We start from the raw sequence: 10,160 nt of genomic DNA, 5'->3' as shown, positions 1-10,160 counted from the left end.
TTATCATAAAACAAATATGGCCTGCATTCCTACTTCTGACATATCCCTTAACAAAACAATGTTTACTTTTCCTTCCAATTATGCAAGTTTGAATGTCAGCTATAGGACCTGCTTCTTTTCACATGTACCATAGTGGAAATTAGAAGTCATTGTCCTGAAGCTAGTGAAATTTAACATTTGTGAAAACATTGTGAAGGGGGAATGCTAGCTGCTAGAATTCCTATTTCATGTTCAGCTGTTTTGTACTCTTGACTTCTCTTTATTGAAGCAGTCACTTTTGGCTATCCATACGGTAATCATAACAAATAGAAGTTCGTGTTTCCCAGGTACATTGCACACAATTTTACTGTACTCATTTAATCTGACAAGTCTTATCTAAAAGCTCTTTTAGGAACAATCAGTAACAAATGGTTTTATTTGTGGAAGTGAGGTTATTTGTAAAAAATATGTTTTCTAACTACACATTTACATCCCTTGGAGGTAGATCCAACAGTGCAAATGGAGCTAGATAGAATGGGAAGGAAGTTTAGTATAGTTTGTTAGTTTACTGCTTGCACATTTTATGCAAAATCATATATGTTGTGCAAATACAGAGATTAAGGAAGTTCAGAAAGCTACAGATAAATGACTAAAAAACTTACTCACTTTGTATCTTGCAACATTTCCTATCAACCAAATAAAGCGGAAAATAACAACTATAGACTAAGAAGTAAGAAAGGCTATGTTATAAATGCACTTGCATAACTTCAGATCCAAGCCATTCAAACCTTCCTGTGCTGGGCTACCTAGATATAACTACAACAGTTAAAAGAGATAAAATTGCTTTTCAAACAATTGGCAGGAGGTAAGTCTATTTTTGCTTCATCGGATACTATAACTTACAATTAAAAATATTTATAATGGAAAAAAGAGGTATAAGCTAGGCCCTTTTCTTATATTTAGCAAGGTCTACTATAGTTCCATTAATATTTTAACGTGAAATCTGAAGTTAAATATTTCCTAAATGTCAAAAAATGAGTGCTTAAATTTCGAGCATTGCCTGCCACCTCAGGGAAAGACATTAATAATCTTTTTCCTCATTTGTGTTTCTTTGTCTCATCTGACATGTATTTTGCAATATCCACATGAAAGCTTATAAGCTGAATTGAATTCTTTTTGGAAAAAAAGAAGAAACTATTTGGCTATTGCCTCCTATATGTCAGAAAGTCAGATATCACTATCATTCATATTAGTCTGAGCACCAGACAAGTATCAGGACTGTTTGATAACATTCAAGACAATGTGATAACAGTTTTACGTTCCCTGCTAGTAAATACAAGACAGAGCCCAATGGAAGGGATGATAATAATTTCAACCTCTTAGATACATTTCTGAATTTTAAATTAACCATAATCACCCCTATATCAGCTTTCACTCAGCAATGGTCAAAAAGCAACCAAAATGCATTCAAACAATGGAATAGAAAGTAATATTGAAAATATTTCAGGGTATTTATTAAATATTTATATTAAATATTAAATATTTATTAAATATTTCAGGGTAAAACCAATAGTATGCCATAAGTTAGAATGTTGTGTCCTGATCATTCTCTCTCAAAAGAAATCAGAAACTGTACTTCAGGGAATTGATCCATATATAATAGAGCTGTGAAGATACTGCTGTACAAAAAAAAAAAAAGATTGAAAAATCTTTATTGTTTCATTTAGGACTAGACCTCATAAAGGGCTTAGGGATCAGATGCATAGTGGTAAACCAGGATCTGAAACAGGAGTTAGGCAGAATTAAGGTGACTATCCCAGTCCGGTGGCCACAAAACCTCTTAAGCAACTGCAGACATTCCAGCACACCTAACACTAGGCTTCTACACAAGCAAGGGAATAATTCAGTAAGAGCAGATACACATAATACCTGCTGAAGCCCAAATGCAATTCAGAGTGAGAGTGCTAAATTCAGTGGGTGATATTCTGTTTTTCCTGTCATCTAAGAGTCCAAAATTGGTCATCTACATGTTTGTCCAATGCGCAGGTTGGAATTCTATTCCTGGATGTGTAGCTCTGCATGATGACCATGTACTTGTGCATGCTGGGCATGCATGCTGGCAACAAAGTGTGGGAAAATGTAAGAGCTCCCTGCTTTTCCTTCTAGGACACGTACCTGGGAAGCTGGGTCCCTTCACCCAGGTTGGGAAGTTTCTGTGACTTCCATGTACAATGTTCTAAGCATCAACCATTATCCAGTCCCTCCTCCAGCAGTCCTTTAGAAGCTGGCACACTAGGCTGGCATAAGAGGGAGGTATGTGAGAGAAATGTGAAGCCAGGAAGAAGGGAGCAAACCAGAGGGTGTGCAACTCAAATAGCTGTTGGCCTGGAAGGAAGAGGACATTTTGACTAATTCCATTTTGGGTGTCTAAGGCTGCTCTGCATCCACATGGGTGCATGCTCTGGTTTTCTCTGATTTAAAAAAATTCCCAGTTTTCAGTTAAAAAAAAGGAACCCCAATTCCACATTTTTCTGTGATTTAAATGAAACGCCATAGATAGATAGATAGATAGATAGATAGATAGATAGATAGATAGATAGATAGATAGATAGTGGTGTTTCATTTTAATCATGGAAAAATGTGGATTTGGGGTTACTTTTTCTTAACTGCAAATTGACAGGTTTTTTTAAATCAGAAAACCAGGATCCCTGTCTATTACATAGTTTCATACGGTGGTCTATATGTTCAGGGCTGCATGTCAAGGAATAGACTTTCAGCCTGTGTATAAGTGTTGTTTTGGACACTTATGCAACCCAAATCACATGTAGACAATGAAATCTGGACAATTAGATGACCAGAACAGAACAGAATCTCACCCTACAGACCCACGAGAGGCCAAATTGTGACAGTAGCTCCTGCTACGGATGCAAATTTTGTTTTAAAAATTATCCATTTAACAGCCTCTAATTAATAGGGTTGTGCGAAACAGCACCATTTTGTTTCAACTTCTATTTTGCCATTTTAAGGGGACAGTATTTTATTTCATCATTTCATTTCATTTTGAAGCACTGTTTCATTTTGTTTCATCAAAACTGTTTCACTGTTTCGAAGTGTTTCAACGTTTCACCCATAGTGTATAATGGGGAACCATTAAACTTTCTAAAACTCTGTCATTTCTTGCCTGATTCACATGAAAATTGCAGGGATGGTAGCCCCTTTGGAAGGCATGAAGCCTGACAAGTTTCAAGGACATAGGCACAGAGGTTCCTGGGAAAATGCACCTCAAACTGTTCAAAGCAAAATTCATGACATTTGCCGGTAGCAGCAGCCTCCTGTCATCTGGTGCGCAGATCCGGGGGCCCACACCTCCAAGATGACTGTAGGGATGTGCCAGAGTCCTCCCAGGGGTGTGGGCCCCCATATCTGCATGTCAGATGACAGGAGGCTGCCGCTGCCAGCTGGCACCAGTGCTAGGTGCAGCCCATGCTGAGCGCCGGGAAGACTGCTGCTGCTGCTTGCTCCCGCTGGCAGTGACAGCATGCTGTCATCCCGCGCACAGATCTGGGGTCCTGCACCCTTGGGAGTGCTGTGGGGCTGTCTTAGACTCCCCCTGGGGGGTGTGGGCCCCCAGATCTGCATATGGGATGACAGCAGGCTGCCGCTGCTGGCTAGGACCGGTGCTAAAGCCAAGTAAGCCTGGCTTCAAAACTTGAAACATTTCATAACTTCTGAAATGTTTCGAGTGCTCTTGTTTTATTTTAAAGGTATTTTGAAGCCTTTTGTTTCATTTTGATTTTGCTGTTTCAAGCTCGAAACGCATCAAAACAGCTTTGAAATGAAACACCCAGCAAAACGTCACACAGCCCTACTAATTATATTAGTTAAATAGTTAACCAATAGCACATAACTAGGTCTGCAATGGGGTAGGGTCTGCAGCTGACTGCCTGGAGCAGCATAGAGAACCAGGGGCTGTACACAGGTCCTCTTGCATGCAGCTGCTGCTAGGAGCTGCTCCCCAGGGCCTTAATAGTGGGGGGAGGAGGTGGCAGCAAACCCCGCCAGACAAGACAGTCCAACTGAAGATGGAGGCAGGAGCAGGAGGCAAGGGCTTCCCCAGCCCGCTGCAGCCACTGGCATGCTGAGAAGGAGGGAACAGGCAACATGGGTCAGGAATGGGTTTAAACTTTAAGTAGCCTGTCCCTCCAGCCAGCTTCCTGGCACCTGTGAATAAGCAGCTAATTTCTTAATTGATGAGTCAGTAGGCCATACACTGTTTTCTTTTTTTACCTCATAGCCTATTGTAACTAGTTCCCCTTGGCCCCTTCCTCCTCCCTCCTGCATGCCCTGCTGCCTTCCTGTTCCTAAGGCACTGCAATGCTTCCCTTCCCTGCCAGACTGTGCCTTGCACTAAATGTTAATCAGTAATGTATTACCAGTGTGCATATACATATCATTTAAACATTTAACCTTTCACATCCCTAGCTCCTGCCCTTTGAATAATTGCCTTGTAGATAGAACATTTGCTTAGGATGTACGAGATCTATGTTCAGTGCTTTCTTCACCCTTAAGAGGATTCAAACCACCAGTTTCTACTTCTCTAGACAATGTCCTAACCACCAAGCCACTGAATAATCTGGGTGTGGTACCCTGTGCCTTCCTATTAGAGGTTGGCCAGTTAACCACCAATTGTATAAGAGTCATGGGCTCAGAAGGAAAGCAAGCAAGAGCATCACCACCAACAACTCACCTGTTCAATAATGCACATACCCTAGAAGAGGATCTGATACTCTGGATCTAGAGTTAATGGAAGTGCCTAATGTGAAACCCTGAATCAGGTCTAAATTCCTAAGAAGGGCGGAAGCTCAGACACACCCATGTAGTTGGTGTTTGCTATTAGCTGTATTCATGACTCCCTACTCAGTGGGTAGGCACTCTAAGTAGTCCTTTGAAGGTGCCTAACTCTCTCCATGGATGGTGTGGGGAATTTAAGTGTCTAATCCTATTGTTTTGATTCATTTTCCTGAGGCTAGGTCCCTCATATCTAGATTATGTAACACCTAAACAGGAGAAGCCTAAAATACCAACCCTAGCCATGCTTTAATTTACTAGATTCTTCCATTTTTAACTCAAAGGCCATGAGGTGCTTAACATTCTCCACTGGCACATGTTCACAGCTGAGCCAGTCTGAGCAACTCAGACTTCGTTCTCACTTAAGCCTGATCAGCAGGGATCCTAGTTTTCTCTGATTAAAAAAAAATAAATATCCCCAATCTTTGAATTAGAAAAAGTAACCCAAAATCCACATTTTTCTGTGATTAAAGTGAAACACCACTAATATAGAGATATTATATTATAAATTATAAAATGAAACACCACTAATATATATATTATATTATATAATATCTCTATATTAGTGATGTTTCATTTTAATCATGGAAAAATGTGGATTTTGGGTTACTTTTTCTAATTCAAAGATTGGGGATATTTATTTTTTTTAATCAGAGAAAACTAGGATCCCTGCTGATCAGGATTCAGTCCTCAGTCCCCTAAAGGCCCAGTCCACTAGGTGTTCTTGGATAACAGTGCAATGCATACTAACATGTAGCTCACCACAGGAAATCATTAGCTAAGCTGAGAAAAGTGGGAATAATATTATAAGCATAAAGTATAAAGAATTGATAAAATGATAAAACTGGGTTTTGCTGAAAGAGGATGCACCCATCCTATTCAATGTTTTCATTAGTGACATTAATGCAATGGTTGTTTTGCAAATGTTGGAGATAACACATTGCCAATATAAAGAAGGATTCAATCATTATACCCAAAGAATTAGATCACCTCCTACTGCAGAGTTTACTAGTTTCATGCACCCTAAGAGGGTCACATATAGATGCTGAGTCATTTTAGTCATCTGTGCAGTAAGAGTCTCATATAGACATGCTCATAGAGTGGAAAATCATGTCCTTGAGGACTAACACCAAGAATTTTTGCTAAGGACTCATACACTAAAGGCAGCAGAGCGGGAGAGGAACCATAGTGTACTGGTCAATCATATGGCAACCATGAGCTGCCAACTGTGCTGCAGTCATGAAAAAGTTTAATGCAATTTTAGAATGTATTATGCAGGGTATTGCTACTAGAGAGAAGAGAAGATTATCAAGGCTGTATGAGGCATTTGTAGGAACTTGAAAATTATATTTAAACTGGAAATTAGAAGATTTCTAGTCTTTTAAAATAATCTTTAGAACAAAGTAGTGGAACAGGAAACTTGAATTACTTCAATATGGAGCTTGATAAGTTCATAGAAGTGACAGTATGTTAAGGATAGAAGTTATTCCTGAAGCAGTAAGATAAACATGTGATATGTACAGTACATTAGAGTATTTAATACCTACCTGAAGGGCTAGAAAGGAAAGTTAGTCTCTGGGAAGTGTCTGCAAATCTCATGCTTCAGGGCTTCTGCTCATCACCTAGAAGGGCTAAGAAAAATGTTTTCCACTTTAATTATTTGGCTTCTTTTGGGTGTTTGGGTTTTGTTTGGGGGTTTTGTTTTGTTTTGGGATTTTTTTTTTTTGTTTGGTTGGTTTCTTTCCCTTTCCTACGAAGTAGGGAACATTAGCTATGGCTAGACGTAGGAGTTTGGTTGTGGTGCACTGATTCTCCTAATGCTAATGATAAATTTCCCAAGTGCCTGGCTGGAGGGTTTTGTTTATATGCTTAGGATTATACTAGCTGCCAAAGCTGGATGAATGCAGGGGACTGGATTTAGTTGTCTGGGAGGCCCCTTTGTGTCCTATAGTATTATGTCTCTAAACCCCAATTCAATGCCTTAGCCATTGAACTCTGCTACTAGTAGGTACATGATAAATGCTTAGATGCCTTTAAACAATAGTTAGAAACAGCCTTTTTCCTTAAAAGAAATTATAGGAATCTAAGTGTTCCTTGTATCTTTCTTCTCTTGAAGTTTTCATTCCTGTGTTTCCAAAGGAGAGGGGAAAAAAAAGAAAGCATGATGGCTGTTCCAGGGCTCATTATGATGATCTGGTGCATCACGTCATTTTCTTCAGTGCAGGCTGTCCTCCAATGTACAGACTGTAAGTGAAATACATTGACTGAGATATTTTAAAAAATTGGGTTTTGTCATGTTATGCCTGATAGATAATGGCCTCTTCACTTGAAAACGTGAAGAAATCCTATCACATCTTTCTGATGTTCATTTCAGTAAATGACACACCCTCGCACATTACAAACATGAGGGTGAATCTGAGAAAACTAGAGATGACCTGGGAGAGCAGTCTCAATGTTACCCTATTCTCATGCACTCTGAAAAAGGACGAGGATTTTTTCATTCTTGATGTAAGTTTTCTGCTTACTGATTACTACAAGAAATTATTTTTTCCCCTTTATATATTTAATTTCTGAAACAAAAATGTATTTGTATTCAGTAAAATTATAACAACTAACAAAGTGACTCATGTTTAAGGACCTCCTGGAGATTTCAAGGTTGCTGGATATGAAAGTTGCTCAATGCAAAACCACCTTTTCATCTACTAACACAGGGGTCGGCAAAATATGGCCCGCAGGGTGGTGTCATCTGGTCTGAGGGCACCCACCAATTAATTGTACCCTCCTGTGTGGGATGGCTCCAGCCCCAGCCCCAGCCCCAGCCCCAGCCCCAGCCCCAGTCAGCATCCATAGCTTCCAGGCAGGGCCACTGCTGCAGCTGCTGGGAGACCTGCTTGGCTTCCCCGGCCTCCAGAGCCTCCTCCTGTATCCCTACTGCAGTGCTCCCTCTGGGCAGCAGGTAGGGAAGCTGCAGCTGGGTGGGACTGTGGAGCTTGGGGCTGGCAGGAGCGGGAAGCCCAGGGTCCATGACCAGCAGGGGAGTGGGAGCATGGAGCTCAGGTGGGCAGGCTGTGAATGTGTGTTAGGTGTGTGGGGTGTGATGGAGGGTGAGAGAGTGTGGAGACTCCCCTTCATGTCCCCCCCCCCCAATGCAAAGCCCCTGCCACTGGCGGCAGCAGTGGCAGCAGGCAGTGGACCCTCTGGGTGCTTGTGGCCTGCACAGGCACAGCTGCCCTGCAGTGCATGGCTCCAGCCAGTCCTAGGAGCTGCATGTGGCAGCAAGGAGCAGAGCCAAGCCAGCCCATCTCTATCACCCCTGGCTCCCTGCCACTCACATATCGCTCCAGGGACTCACGTGACACTGCGGGAAAGCTCTGCATCATGGAGGCGGCTGTCTTCCTCACTCCTTGCCACCACGTGCAGCTCACAGAACTCCGCCAGGAAGCAGTGCCACTTCCAGCAGAGTCCTGTGAGCTGCACAGGATGGCAGAGAGCAGGGAAGGCAGCCGGCTCCACCACTCCTGGAGCTGTACATGAGCCCCAAACAAGAAAGGCGGGCCAGCCTGGCTCTGCTCCTCACCAGCATGAGCAGCTCCTGGAACTGGCTGGAGTTGCGCGCTGTACAGTGGCTGTGCCTGTGTGGACCACAAGCACTTGGAGGGCCTGCTGCCTGTTGCTGCTGCCTCCACCAGCAGTGGGGGCTGTGTGCCATAGGGGGTGTGTATGTGGGGGGTACCCACACTCCCCCACCCCCTTCACACTCTACAAACCCCCCACACCCACACCACCCCCAAAACCTTCCCATGTATACACACACTCCCTAATATATCCCACATCCCCCCACAGACAGCTACACCCCCTCAAAAACCCCACATACCCACACACCCAACCATACACACACGCTCACTCCCCCGACCACACCGCACACTCTCCCTCACACACAATATACAAGAGTAAGACTATTTTTGACCTATTATGCAATCACCTCTATATATACTATGCAAATACACATAAATTAGGACAAAAATATTTTTTGAAAGAAAATTAAAATATGCTACATTAGATATTTGACATTTAGTATACGATTTGTTGTTTTTTTTCTGGTTCCAAGATGGCAACCCCCACCCTCCCAAAGTAGTACTACCATGGCAAGGAGAGAGACTTCTGGTAGCAAAGGTCAGGGGCCAGGGGATAGGACTTCCAGTCCCAAGATGGTGACCAGGGAGTGGGGTACTTGTCAAGGTGCAGGGCTAACATTGCAGCCCTTGACAACTCACCAAAACTCATTAAGCATCCCTCCAGCCAAAATAATTTCCCACCCCTATACTAACATCTATGAGTAAAATGTAAGCCTTTAGGCCGTGTGTAGATGAAACAAGAAGCATGTGTGCATGACACTTTAAAGTGGGCTAAATGCTTTTGCACCACTTTAATGGTGTTGGTGTTTGCACACCTCGGTGGCATATTGTGCATTCATTCCACCCGCTGTAGGAAATTTGGTGGTGTAATGTGCCTTAAAAGACTTGGGGCACAGCAAACTAAAACTGCTTTGAGGAGTTTTAGTTTACTGCCCCTACAGCCATGGAGTGAAGTGCCAGGCTCCGTGCAGCTCAGGGGCTCCACACAGACAGCCTGGCAGTAATCTGGAAAAGTAGGCTCCACCGAAGAAAAGCAGAGAGCCTGATCTTTTTGTTTCCCCTCCCCAGAGCCTGCCTGTCTGAGCTGCGTGGGGGCCCAGTGCTTCCCTCCATGGCTGCAGTGCCCCCTGAGATTGCCCAAGCCGGATGCCTGCAGGTGGGTGCTGCCTGGGGGGGGCACCACTGCTGCAGAGGGAAGCACCAGCCCCCCCTCCAGCTCAGGGACTGCTCTGCTGGCAGCTCACCCTCCACTCCTCGCGGAAGAGGAAGGCAAGTCAGCAGGGTGTGTGCATGACATGGGGGTTTAATCAGCCCTAAATTGAAGTAGAGTTTTTTAAAACCCACCGCTTCAGTTTAGGGCCCCTGTTTCATCTACAAGCACCCTTAGACCACAGTGTGGTATGACTTTTGAAGGGAGAATAGGTGGGTAAGCACAGGGGTCCCCTCTGTGCATGCAGATAAGGGTGCGATGGGATCTAACGAGTGATCCACACAATCACACCCGCCTCCTGCCATGCTACACATGCATGGGAGGAGACATGATTGTGGGCTTGTGACTCTGATCCCATCCTACCTTATTGCTGGTGCAGGGGGAACCCAATCCCATCCTGTTTTAATTTGCTGCTGTGGTCTCTCAGCTGCAGGGTGCGTGAGGCACCCCCGAGTCTAGGAGCTCTGTCAGCTGATTTTAGCTTGGGC

At 43.4% G+C, this 10,160-nt stretch overlaps 1 protein-coding gene across 1 annotated transcript in view; it reads left to right on the top strand.

Annotated features, from left to right (window-relative positions):
- Positions 1-743: 743 nt before the first annotated feature.
- The window catches only part of LOC102558040 (granulocyte-macrophage colony-stimulating factor receptor subunit alpha), a 37,272-nt gene continuing 27,855 nt past the window's right edge, over positions 744-10,160 (top strand). The window contains exons 1-3 of the mRNA XM_019485438.2: positions 744-844; positions 6,944-7,073; positions 7,202-7,335. Coding sequence (XP_019340983.1) covers positions 6,989-7,073; positions 7,202-7,335 — 219 coding nt within the window. The 5' untranslated portion in view covers positions 744-844; positions 6,944-6,988. The remainder of the gene's footprint in view (positions 845-6,943; positions 7,074-7,201; positions 7,336-10,160) is intronic.

This window comes from Alligator mississippiensis, chromosome 1 (genome assembly GCF_030867095.1).
Source record: "Alligator mississippiensis isolate rAllMis1 chromosome 1, rAllMis1, whole genome shotgun sequence".
Classification (NCBI taxonomy): domain Eukaryota; kingdom Metazoa; phylum Chordata; order Crocodylia; family Alligatoridae; genus Alligator; species Alligator mississippiensis.
This window is presented reverse-complemented; position numbering and strand designations above follow the sequence as displayed.